The 13,093-nt window shown below is 57.0% G+C and overlaps 1 protein-coding gene across 1 annotated transcript; it reads right to left on the bottom strand.

The window, feature by feature from the left end:
• Positions 1–8,648: 8,648 nt before the first annotated feature.
• On the bottom strand, positions 8,649–12,863 carry MSX1 (msh homeobox 1). Its single transcript, XM_003258480.3, has 2 exons — positions 12,166–12,863; positions 8,649–9,844 (listed from the first exon to the last, which is right to left on the bottom strand). The coding sequence occupies exons 1-2, from the start codon at positions 12,632–12,634 to the stop codon at positions 9,402–9,404; spliced, it is 912 nt and encodes a 303-aa protein (XP_003258528.1). The 5' UTR covers positions 12,635–12,863; the 3' UTR covers positions 8,649–9,401.
• Between the last annotated feature and the right edge of the window lie 230 nt (positions 12,864–13,093).

Genomic DNA, 13,093 nt, shown 5'->3' with positions numbered 1-13,093 from the left:
GGGTCGGGATTTCGGATTCCCTGAGGGCTCATCCAGAAACTGCTTGGTGACCTTGGCCACGTGGCTTGACATCTCTGGTCCACAGTTGACACGTCTGTGAACAAGAACCAAGGCAATGTTTTCCTTTAGAGGCCTTGGCGTGGATTAAGGCAGACAGTAGCTGTGGCGGGGCCTGCCACAGACTCAGGCTCAGAGTAAGCGCTCACCAAGGGATGGGGCGCTCGATTCCCCACGCAGGGCCATACTGGGGCGTTGGCATAAATTCCTAGAGCAGGAATTGAAGTGTGAGTAAAATCCCAGGTGCTGGTGGCGGTGGCGAGGGGCAGATACGGACTCATGTTCCGCTTCTGTTAAATGGGCACAACAGACACCGCGGAAGCAGAATTGAGACAATTATTCCGATAAGTCGGGGCCGGGGGTGCCTTCCTCTCTGGATAGTTCATCCCTCCTCCCTTCTCTCCAGGTGCCCACCCCGCACTTGCACAACCCTGAAAGTATCTCCTTACATTTTGCTGCCCGGGTTGCTCCCTTGCCTTCCTGGGTTGGAAATGGGGCTAGCTGAGACCCTGGGCAGGTACCTTCGTGCCTCTGCGCAGCAGTGTGCTCATGTGTGCAATGGGATAATATTCCCATATGTTTAATCCCACATGTGAGGATTAAACAGCACCACGCACACCGCGAGTTTAGCAAGGGTCTGGATCCGCTACGGATAGATACGTAGCAGTCCCTCCCTTCACAGGCTTCCAGACCTCAGTTTCCTGGGCGCGGGCAAGGCCTGGAGGATGACTGCGTTCCGGGAGCGCAGGCCGAGCAGGCTCCTACGGGGGCACGCAGCTGGGCCGCAGGAGCCGCGCAGGGTGTCAGAGGGAGGGGAAAGCCAGCGGAGTTGGGAGCTGCGGCTGCCCGGGGGGACGAGGGTGTCCGCAACGGACTCCGCCCCACAACTGAGGCTCAGCTGGCCCCGCCCCGGGCTGGCACAGCCGAGTTCGGGGCCGCAGCTGGGCGCCAAGGAATCCGGGTGAGCTCCGTAGGGAAGAGAAACATCCGTGGGTCCCGGCGATGCTTCACTCCGCAAGGCTGCGAAGTTTCTTCCTGAACCCTCTCGGATTTGGGGGTCGGGGAATCACCAAAGACGAGGCACGTCTCAGGCAACCACCCCTGGTCCCGGCCATTGACACTTCCGTCTCCTACAAGGGCATGCGGCCCCTTCTACCCCGCCCCCGTCTTTCTCCTCCAAGTGGCCGCCAGAGCATCACAAAACGCTAAGCCTACTCCAAACTCGCCTAAGGCCGGTTCCAGCCGCGCCGGCCTCAGCTCTCCTTGGGGCTTTTGCATTTGCCGACCCCTCTCAATGGGAGATTCCTTCTTCAAGCTACTGCCCCGCCTCACCCTTCGGGTCTCAACCCATAAGTCGCCTCCGCCGAGAGGCCTGCCTTGACCGGTCCCCCCAAAATGGGCTCCAACTGTGCTTCCCGCCCCCGTCTTGTTACTTTTCCCCTTAGAAGCATTCAGCTCTACCCGAATTCGTATTTCTTAGTGTGCTGGTCTTGTTCAACGCCGCTGAATGAATTAATTTAAGGAAGCTGGACTAAAATCAGGGATGCCAGTTCTGTTTAGCCTTTCTGCCGGACCTCGGCCAAATCACGAACCCCCTTTGAGCCGCAGTATCTCATCGGTAAAGATGGATGTTGGCCCATTGGTGACAATGGAGCATCCCTCAGGTAACGCTTAGAGCAGTTTCTCCCAGTCCATTGTGGGTTTAGGGATTCAGCCAGCATCTAGAGTGAGGCAAACTTGGTCAACTTTGACCATGGCCAAAGGGGAATTCTGCCAAGTATAGGAACCGGCTCTGGCCTGGGCGCTCGCTTCCCAGTTGCCTGCTCGGCTGTTGGCTGCTTTCTGCATTCATGCCAGAGGCAACGGCAAAGGTTGGTAGGAAATACAGGCCGGGTCTTAGACACCTATGTGACATTTGGCAAGTCACATATCCTCTCTGTGCCTCGGTTTTCTCACTTGAAACAGATTAATAAGAGTGCCTGCGTCATAGGGAGAAGACTAAAAGAGGTGAAGGTGTCTTAATTCCGGGTCCAGAGTGGCGCACAGAAAATGGTGTTCCGCCCTTCCTGACACTTTCCAAGAGCAAGAACACTCTCCTCCGCTTCCACTCTGCTCATCCCTCCGGCCTCAGGGACCTCCCCTCACCCACACACACCCTCGGAGGACTGGAGCGTGAGGACTTCCAATCGCGCTGCGGGGAGCAGAGCCGGCCAGCAAAGAGCGCTCAGGTCACCATCCTGCCTCTACGCTCGGCGCTCTCATAGCGCGCTCCCCTTCTCACCCGGAGTTCTCACCGCGCGCTGCCTTTGGAGTCACCCATAGTTTCCTCTGCACCAGCCCGAAAATGTTCCCATTCCTCGGACCAGGGAACTGAGATTTAGGGGCGCCAGTTGGTGGCACCCAGCAACGGCTGTCTGAGTTGGAAGCTCTGTTTCACTCTCACTAGCTGTGTGATCTTGTCTGGGTCATTCAACTCTCTATGCTTCAGTCTATGAAACGGGTCACAATGGCACGTGCCCACCTGGTAGTGAGGATTCGTTGGGATAACCCGCGTGGACAACTTAGATTCTAAGTGTTGTGATCCGTATGCAAGCGCGCATATATGTCAGCTGCAGTCACCGCAGGCGGAACAACTGTGATAACCTCACCATCATCACCAAACTAGGGACGCAAGTGATGGTACAGCCCGTGGAGAACCCTTTCCCTTCTACTCTTTCAGGACCTGCCAGGGGTCATGACTGTGTCCATTTAACAGAGATGGAACCTGAGTCTTGGAAAACTCGCGAGGTGGGGGGCCCCACCCAAAGTCTCAGCCTACCTCACACATTCCCTTTTAGTCGATGTGGCCGTTTCTCCGGTGGAGAAGCCCCTGCTGCCACCGGGGGGCCACGAGAGTCATCAGAGACGAAACGGGATTATCTTTTTAAAAGCAGCATCGTCAGAGAAACAGCGACTCAAAGCACCAGAGTCCAGCCCGCCCTTGGGGCAACTCATCTAAGGGGCAACAAAGAGGCAGGGCTCCGCAGGGGGTTATGGGAAGCGCCAGGCGGGGGAAGCAAGGAGTGGTCTCGCAAAGGGGAGGCTTTGGGGTCTCTCAGATCCTCCTCCCCCTCCCTAAACTCCTCAAACTCTGGCTGCAGCGCCCGGTGGGCGCACACACGCACTGTCCGGCCGCGCCCTGTGCATCATCAAAATCTGCACCCAGCTGGTGAAGGAGAAAGCAACTCCTGAGTTCCCACAGCGGCGGGCTTGGATCCCACCACTGTCTCCTCGCCTGTAAAATGTGCAACAAAGGCTGCCACGTAGGGTCGGGGACCCTTCCTTCCATCTGCCCCTAATCAGGCCCCAAATTGAGGGCGGGCTTTTGAATTCGCTTTTAACTACCCACCCCCCACTCCTCCCCCCCCCCCCCACCACACACACATAAAGGCCGATCTTTATTGCACCCCGCTGGTGCGCTAGCCCCTGCGAGCCTGGCATTAGGGGCAGAGATTCATTCTAAGAGGGAAACCTAGATATGAGCCTCATGTCTGAGTCAATGGCCGGCCTTGACTCTTTGGGAGTTTCCAGGGAGGTACAGACATAACCCTCCGGCCTTTGAAATCGATCTATGTGCAGAACTCACAACCAATGTTAATTGCTGTCAGTGCCAAGCATCTCACAGAGCATTTCATCTTATTCCCTTAACAATAGAAGAAATTGTGACGATTCCACACTTTATATGGAAAAAGTGAGGCTCAGTGAAGATAAGGAACTTGCCCAAAGTCACACAGTAAGTACCAAAACCAAAATTTGTAAGTAGATGATCTGACTCCAGGCTGGCGACTCGACACCCACCCTAACCAGGGTCTGCGACTGCTTCTTGAAGTACCACCTTCTCTGTCCAGGGGAGGTGGGATGGGCATTCCAGATCTCTGGCCTTGGTCCGTGGAGAATGAGCAGGGTGTTGGGTCTGATCAAGGCATTCTGAAACCCTCTGACTAGGTGGGAGAAGGTGGGTGTACAGGACGAGGAGGGGCCGGAGGGGGTCCCAGAGGAGGGGACCCAGGAGGAGAAAGGAGAGCTGAAGTCACTGGCTGTTCTTGGAGGGGGGCTCCCAGCGTTCCCTCAGGCGATTCTCCAGGCCTTCCAGTAAAAGGTCTGTGTCCGGGGATTGACCCCACGTGCGTGGAGCCAGACCCCGCGCTTACCCTCTGGTGTCAGCACAGCAGAGCACCCAGCACTCTCACGCCTTGCGCTCTGAGCTGAGTTTCTCACTTGCTGTATTGAGCTTCCGCCGCTCAGGGCTTTGCTCCTCCTCCCTGGAGTCCCTGAGTCTGAAAGCCTCTCAATACAGCACCTCCTTGGTTCTCTCTCCCATCTATGTCTATCTCTGGGGTCTCCCTCCCCCTTTCTCCCAATATTATATGTGTCTGTGTCACCAGAACCCCTGTAGAGATGTTAGAGAGTGGCCTTGAGTGTGTATGGTTGCCTCTATAACTAGGGCTTGTGGGTGTTGGATGTGAGTGTTGATTGTGGGTGTTGGGTGTGTGTTGGTTTTGTGTCTAGCATGTGTTGGTTGTGCGTGGCTGGGTGTGTTGGTGATACGTGTTGATTTATGTGTTGTGTTTGTATTTGTCAGCCTTGTGTGTATGTGCTAGGTATGTGTGGTGGGTGATGTGTGTTGATTTGTTTGTGTGTACCGTGTGTGTTGGTGTCTGCATATGGGTTATACATATGTGTTGCATGTGTGTGTCATGTGTGTCTGTTTCGGTGTGTGTTGGTATGTCGTGTGGATGACGTGTGTTGGTCGTGTGCGTGTGCGCACTTGAGGATCTACTCGTCACGTCACGCAGGGAGCCAAGGCCAGCGTCCAGCACCGGAACTACAGTGAGCAGGCGCTGGGAGAGCTGGCTGTGAGCTGATGGCCGCGGGAGGGCGCTGTGGGGGAGGCAGGCGAGGTGGAGGCAGGGTCCCCCTAGGCCTGGGAAGGGGGCGGAGTGCGCGGCAGGCGTGGGAGCTGTTGAGTGGAGCGGAAAAAATTCCACAAGTCTGGAGTGGGGGCCTGGGAGTGCTCTGGAGAGTGGGCACTTGGTGGTGGCACTTGGGGGTCGGGGGCTTCCCAGGGCGTCCGGCGTCGGTGCCGGGGGACTGTTCCACCGTGGGGCGATGCGAGCTGCTGGGAGGGCGGGACGGAACCTTGGAGGCCGTGCGGCCTCGGGGGCCCGGCCAGGCCGGCGCCAGCCGCAGAGTTGAAAGGCGGCCGCGGCCTCTCCTCGCCGCTTCCTATTGCGCCCCCGAGGGCTCTAGGCGGGGCGCAGGCCTGGACCGGGCTGGGCTCACCTCCCGGCCTTGGGTCACTAAGGAGGGCGCAGCCGCAGGATTCGCACTCGGGGCCCCTTCCTCACCAGTAACTGTCCTCACTGGGCCTCCTGCTCAATCTGGGCCTTCAGTCCCGGGTTCAGCGATCCGAGAAACTAACCTTAAAATAAGGAGCTCTTAGCGCGAGGTCTTCAGCCCCACTCCAGCCTCCTGGTCCCCAACTGCCCATGCCCTGCGGACCTATGCTCAAAGCTCGAGGCGCTCCAGGTCCCTTGCCTCCAGGTAACCTCGTTTCTGCCCCGCTTCCACGCCACAGACTGCTTTGGTCTTGACTGCGTGGTCAGAAGCTGAATTTGCAAAATGAGGCTTCCGTCTCCTCCCCAACAAAACGAAAACGCTTTCACAGCGTGCAGGGCCGGTGAGACGCCCCTCTCATTCCTCGAGGGACAGTGCCTGTTCGTGGTTAGAGCGCAAGGAGTTAAATTCAGAACTAGTTCCCGGATTCTGCGCTCCGTTTTCCAGCGCGACGCGCACTTCGCGGGAGAGCTGCTCAGGTACCAGGTGACCCTCAACGAGATGGAGATGGGCAATGCGGGAAAAGCCGGATCCTCGAGTGGAATCCGGGTTGCAATTCCTGCTATGTCCTTCATTAACTGTGTAACCTTGGGAAAACCACATCACCTCTCTGAGCCGCACTCCTTTGCGCTATAAAAATCTCCTAGGTTTGTTGGGAGTCAGCGTGAGCGGGAACTCCCGGCACACAGTAGGCTTTAAGTGCAGACTGCTCCATCACTACCTCCCAGCGCGGAAGGTGGCCCGCCTCTCCGCCTGGTAGATCCCATGTTTCTTGCCAGAGAAGGAAATTGGTCCTAAAGGAACAGGCCCAGGAAGCCCCTGCCCACTGCGCCCTCGATTGATAAACCAGGGAACCGAGTTCGAAGGACCGGGATGGATGAGAAGCAGTGCCGGGAGCGCGGCCGCGATTTCCGGCCGGACCCGGCTGACTGTGGCTCTGGGTTTTCTCCCCACACCAGCGCGCCGCTCCGATCCAGCAAACAATTATCGAGCACCTTCTGTGTGCACACTGTTCAGAGAGGGAATGCGGAACGGGGGGGGGGGGGCAAAGAACGGGCTAGACGGACAGAAACAAAAATGGGGAGATTCGGAGGCCCAGAAGTGGAAGGAAGCCCCTATCCAAGGCCAGCAGCCAGAGGCGGAGGCGCGCGCGGGCCGGGGTCCCAGGGCGGCGGGGCCCTCGCACCCTGGCTGCGGCGCAGGGAGGGGGCGGGGAGGCGTGCCCGCCTCGCCTGCAGCTACCGCCTTGCTGGAGCCGCGACGCGTCTGCAGAGCGCGAGCCGTTGCTCATTACGGCAATTATGTTGCTCTAAATTTGCCTCTACCCTAAATTGCCAAACTCCAAGGAGCCAGGAGGCCCTGGAGCCGGGGCTGGGGGAGACATCCGATTCTGCCCTGCCATTTCCCTATCACGGACGCGCGGAAAAAACTTCAGTGCTGCGGACGCGCAGTAAGCCAAGAAAAGTCAGATGCACCCGGTATTCCCTGGGTGTCCTCCCGCGCGGGGGCTTGTCGACACTTCCGCCAAATCCTGGGGTGTAGGGGGAAGAGTCCAAGGCCCATTTCACAGAAAACGGCGGTGCAGAGAGATGATGTGATCTTTCATAGTAAGTGGAGGGCTTGATCCACACTGAACCACACTGGTTCTCTGACTTCAAGTTCAATACTAACCCCACGACAAGGACGTCTCTACCGTGTTCTAGAAAAGAACCTAGATTTGCCAGAGCCGGGCGTCCTGCGCGCAGTCATTCGAGGGTTACTTAATTTATAGAGAAAAGAAAAAAACGCGGCGAGGCACTTCAGCCCTAAAGCACCTTTAGAGAGCTGCGTGGTGTGGAAGTCTGAGACCTTGTTATGCATAGCTCCCGTTTGGGGGGCAAAAAGGCCCAGACCCGGGCTCTGGTGCTTTTCTAGAAGTTCCCAGGCCGAGGGCAAGAGCTCCGGGGCTTCCCAAGAGCGAAACTGCCCCCCACAGCAAGCTTTTCTTTCTTAAGGAGCGGCGTTGTAACAAGTTCATAATGCAGCTCCAGCCAGGGAAGACAGAACCTTTGGCCGAGCTGCAGAGGCTGGAGGATCTGAAGCCCAGGATGCCCCGGAATATGCCCGGCGCCCGTGCAGAACCTGCCCAGGGCGCGTTCCCGCAACCCTGGTCTCGCTGGGAATTCCTAGGCCGACCTCAGGGTCCTGGGGCTAGAAACCGCGCGCTGCGCTTGGGACTCTGCTTTTAACGTCTCCATCTGTGGAGCTGTTCACCCCTGCCCAAGTCCGACGCAGGTACCCAGGTTTCGAACCATCTTGAGTCTACTGACCTCCCCCTTAACGGCTTAATGCAGACTGTCCGGCGCTATCCTGCGTGGAGTTTGGAGGAGCGGCCCACCGCGGGACAGAGGCTGAGGGAGGAGAGGGATGCGCAGGTCTGCCGCCGCCCGAACACGAAAGAGAACAGAGCGGTGCCTGGAGCTTAACAGGCTTTATTTACCGGGGGTAATCTTCTGCATTCAGCGTCCTTGAAGAATTCCCCGGAAAGCTAAACTTGGCGCGTGTTCAAATATACTCTCCTGGAAGGCTGATCTTAAGAAAAACCGAGTTTGTGAGGGTTTGGAAACAGGGCTCCTGCAGAGGACTTTCCAGGCGAGAGTGGAAGGTGGCCCTGGGTTTTCTGTAAACTTTGTTAGGTTGTTGTGTTTTTAGCGGCCTGAATAGGGGGTGAGAAGGTTCTTATATTCTGGCAGCTCGAAATTAGTTCCACAAACCGCATCTACACTGGGGGTAATTTAGAGAGGCAACGCAATGACTTCCATCCCCCACCTGGCCTCCCGTGGGAAAAACAGATTTGAGGAGGTGGGAATTGTCTGGATTAGCTGTCCACAGTCATCAAACCATTTGGGCGATTTGCTTTGTTTTCATAGACAGGTTAAAAGGAGAGAAAGAAAGCAAGAGTTGCTTATAGGTTGCCAGAGTAAGTGTCGATTTCAGCTTAAAGTGAATTGGAAAATTGAGCCTAATTATCCTAGGTAATTGCTTCAACTCTCCACTTGACTTTCCTAATGCAGATCTGTCCTGTGTATTCAAAAAGACACCCCCCTCTATCCCTGCATACCCTGTTATCACCTTTCAAAGTTACTGGCGTAAAACTACCATCAAACTGAAAAGCAACTGTACACATAAAGAGATAGCAAGAAGCAAAATTAAAAGGACTCAATCAGTAGAGATAATTTTTGTAGCTTAAAATTAATTTATTTAACAAATATAGCTATAATATAAATGATAATAAAATTTCAAATATACAGTATATTACATAGTACACACAATCCCTTCCAAAGGGATGTTTGAGAGCCACACAAATGTATTGTTAAATAGAGTTGTTTTTTTTTTTTTTAATTTTACAATTGTGTTTCTGGTACTGGTAAGAGAGAGGTCCCTTCAACCTACCTTTGCAACGCATCTGTGTTTTCCCTGCCCCCCAGAGCAAATGTTTTGTTATTGAACTTCTCTTAAATTTTCCAATGGAAGAAGCTAGGATTCATCTCCCTGGCTTGCTCGTCTCTTTTTTTTTTTGAGATTGTTCTCATTTCCAAAATCGTCAGACACGGATTTCTCTGCGCTTTTCTTGCCTGGTGTCAGGACAGGGAAAAGCTATGCAGGAGACATGGCCTCTAGTTCTGTTCAACTGCCAATTCTGCTGGGGACCTTAGATAAATCTCTTAACCTCTCTGCCCTCAGTTTCCCCATCTTTAACTCGAGAGTGTAGATCTAAATGCTAGAAGAGTACTAAGGGACTCTTCCAACCACTTTTGGGCAGGGGTCAGACTTCGGAGAGTGAACTCAGGGAGCAAAGAGGTGAAACTGGAGCAGTGTGGGGGTGAAAGGGAAGGCGGCTGGCGGTGCGGAGCAGGGGAGCACGTCGGGGGTACAGCACCAGGGCTGGAGGAATCGGCTGGCCCACAGGTGGGCGACCGTGGGACCCTCTATGTCAGGTGGTACATGCTGTAGCCCACATGGGCCGTGTAGAGTCCCACGGGAGCCACAGGCAGCGCGGCGCGCTGGAACGGGCCAGAGGCACCGTAGAGCGAGGCACCCGCCGCGGCCGCTACAGCTGCGGGGCCGCCGAGAGGGAAGGAGAGGCCGAAGGCAGCCGGTGGCAGCATGGGCTTGGCGGCCATCTTCAGCTTCTCCAGCTCTGCCTCTTGTAGTCTCTTTGCCTTGGCGCGGCGGTTCTGGAACCATATCTTCACCTGCGTCTCAGTGAGGCTGAGCGAGCTGGAGAACTCCGCGCGCTCGGCGATGGACAGGTACTGCTTCTGGCGGAACTTGCGCTCCAGGGCCAGCAGCTGCGCGGTGGTGAAGGGCGTCCGCGGCTTACGGTTCGTCTTGTGTTTGCGGAGGGTGCAGGCTGGGGGGCTCAGCCGCCCTGGGGGCCGAAAGAAAAAAACAGCAAGGGGTTAAGAGAGAAGCGTTGGAGCATAATCAGCCGAAGAAGTAGTAATAATAGCCAAACAATACCAGATCTTGAGTGCCGCCAAGTGCCTCGGTGCCGGACATTGTGCAAGGCACTTGAAATATATTTTCTCCAATTTCTATTGCAACCCCGCAGGGGAGAAGTTCCTGTCTACTTTTTGCAAATGAAGAAACTAAGATTCCAGGAGAAAAATACCCATGTTGAAGCCTCGATGTCCACATCTTAGGCCTAAACAGCTGGGAAGATGTGGAGTCACCTTTGTGCTGCCTGGTGGCTTAGGAAGGCCTTCATGGCGGGCCTCCTCCCAGGGCCACCCAGAGGAAAGGTGGATGTTAATACAGTTGACGAAACATGCAGAAAGAGGCCCTGCGCGCAGCCCAAGGGCACATTTAGTTTTACGTGTTGGCCAAACATTTATCAGTGCCCACGGAGTGCTTCAGTGCGGGGCTAGGCCCGTTTGTGGCATAGAATCCAAATCAAATTCTACACTTTCCCCGGAACACTTCGCTCCTACGGGATTCTAGGAGTAGTTTCCGCACACCAGAGGTGGAGCAGCGCAGATCATCATGGAAGGTACACTGTGGCCAGCTCTCTTAGAAATAGAAAGTGTCATCTGGAGCGGAGAACGAGGGGCTGCTTTATTCTAATGGGCTTTTTCTTTAGATTGTCTCAGTCCTCTGTTGGATCGCGTTCACCCTTGGCGCCAGGGCCCTCTGGCCCCACTCAAACGTTTGTGTGTGTGTGTGTGTGTGTGTTGGTGTTGTTGGGGGGGGAGTGTTGAGATCGCCTCTCCCCTCAACCTGTGTCATAGTCAGCAGACACCGACATGCCCAGCTGTCTTTTTCTTTTGGCTTCAAAATAAACCTCAAGGGTGGGCAGTGAAGAATCATCAGAGTGCAGGACTAGTGCAGGTCGGGGATGGGGTCCGCTGGGGACTGCCCCCGGATAAAATGTGGAACAAATTATTCCCAACACAGCCGGGATCGCTTTGACTTTGGGGTCTTGGGGCCCAAGGCCCTAAGCGTTGGAAAGGACACTTTGCCTATGCAGCAGCTTTCCTGGCAGAAAGTGAATTCAAACCGAAGGTGTTTCACCACGCGGGTTTTGCCTAAGTATGCATTTTTTCACACTTCTCTAAAAAACAACAACCACAAACAGAAAAAAAAAAAAACAACAAAGAAAACACAACGATCCTTTGGACTTTCAGACCACCAGGATGTGAGTCAAACGAAATCTCGTGTTAACACCCCGCTTCTTCCCCGCCGGAGGCCACCGGGAGTCCGGGAAGCGCTTGGCCCCCAACTAGCTTTCCGCCGGGCCGCCCGAGGGGCGGGCGCCGAGAGAAACGTCACTCCTTTCAGCGGCGACAACCCAGAGCGGGGCCACCTTCTCCGGCCATTAGGCTTAGGGAGTGACTGGCCTTTCAAAGACGTTTAATCCCCAGATAAAAATCATTCCTCAGCATCATGCCATTGAAATCTGGCTGCTATTATGCCGAGCAAAATAATCGGAGGAAACGAGGAAAACTTGGGAATTTCCCGTGCTCCTGAAATATCTCCGAGCGTGTTCTCTGAGTAGAGCAGCCAGGGGGCCGTGAGGCCTTGGAGCGAACCGCCTTGGGCACCTGGAATCCACTTTAATGGCTCAGTCCTAGACTTTTGCGAGCTTCCGATAGGATTAGAGGGGGCGCCTTCCCCTAATTGACTTGGTGCCCCGCCTCCTCCACTGGAACCTGAATGTCCCCATCCCTGAATCATCCATCCGCCCAAAGCACCAACTATCTGCCTCAAACTCAAAGGGCATGAGGAGATAGAATTCTGTAGGAGCTTCGGAACCTCTAGGCAAAGAGGTACTTGAAAGGGAAGAGGGGCTGGGGGACACCAGCTCCTACTGCGAGAAAGTGAAACTCCGGGTGCGGGGAAGATGTCCGCACCACACACATTCATCCGCTGGGGTGAAGCCGGTGAAACAGAGTTTGGGATCAGATGAGGGATCATGGACCCCCGGGGTCGTTTGGTGGGGGCAGGAGGACAGGGTGCCCAGACATCGGTGTCCTATCCGTTAACTCCCACCCGCAGCGTCTCCGGGCCAAGGCGAGGAGGTCTGGAACCTTCTTCCTGGGTGGGAGTGGAGGGAGGCGCAAGACCCGGCCTTGCAGCCCACGGCTCCCTAGCACTGGCTGCAGGTACGCAGGCGCCGGAGGCCAGCAGGAGCCCTCGGGTCCCACACCCCGCCCGGCCCCCTCCCTCGGCGCTTGGGTTCTGGCTACTCACTGGCCGGCGGCGGGGAGAAGCGGGGGCTCTGCATCCACGGGGTCCTCTCGGGCTTCTCGGGGCTCTCGGCTTTGACGAGCGCATCTTCTGGCAGCTTGAGGAGTCCCCCCACCGAGAAATGGCCGAGCGGCCGCGGTGAAGAGGGCGCGTCCGGGGCGCCCAGCGACCCCGGCGGGACGCCCAGTGGTTGCGCCGAGCCACCCGCCGCCTGCACGCCCTCGGAGGGCGCCAGGGCGCTCTCCTTGGCTCCCGGCTTCCTGTGGTCGGCCATGAGCGCCTCCACGCTGAAGGGCAGGAGCGAAGGGGACACTTTGGGCTTGGCCCCCTCCTCGTCCGCTCCCATGGCGGCGGCGGTGGCCGCGGCGGCGCTGGGAGCCTGGCCCGCGCCTCCCCCCGCCGGCTTGCCGAAGGCGGAGTCCTCCACTTTGACACCGAGTGGCAAAGAAGTCATGTCAACAGCCGGGGCCATGCAGAGCCGGGCCCCCCCTCCTGCCGCAGCACTGGCCAGCCGCCGGGCATGGGCTCCGGGCGGGCTGGGAGCGCGGCCGGCCTCTGGGAGCGCCCGGGGCCCTGGCCGGGCGGACCCTCCCGCGCGCGCCTCCCGCCCCTCCCCAGCGGGCCAGCTCCGGCGTGCTGGGCCTGGCCCCGGGTCGCCGCCGCCGCGCAGGCCGAGTTCCCGGGAGCACTCGCCGGCTCCGGGCCCTGCCGTGGCTCCCCAGAGAACTTGCTAATAAGGCGAGGCCAGCACGGCGGCGGCCAATCAGCGCGCGAGGGGGCGGGCCCGGAGCGATCCATTGGGCCGCGCTCCTGGGGACTCGCCCGGAGGAGCGCTGGGCCTGGGGGCGCGCAGGGCAGGGCCCAGGCGGCGGAGGGCAGGGGAGGAGAGGGGGTGCCCAGGAAACTTTCCTCTGCCCTGAAGCCCAGGAGG

This window comes from Nomascus leucogenys, chromosome 20, assembly GCF_006542625.1.
Source record: "Nomascus leucogenys isolate Asia chromosome 20, Asia_NLE_v1, whole genome shotgun sequence".
Classification (NCBI taxonomy): Eukaryota; Metazoa; Chordata; class Mammalia; order Primates; family Hylobatidae; genus Nomascus; species Nomascus leucogenys.
This window is presented reverse-complemented; position numbering and strand designations above follow the sequence as displayed.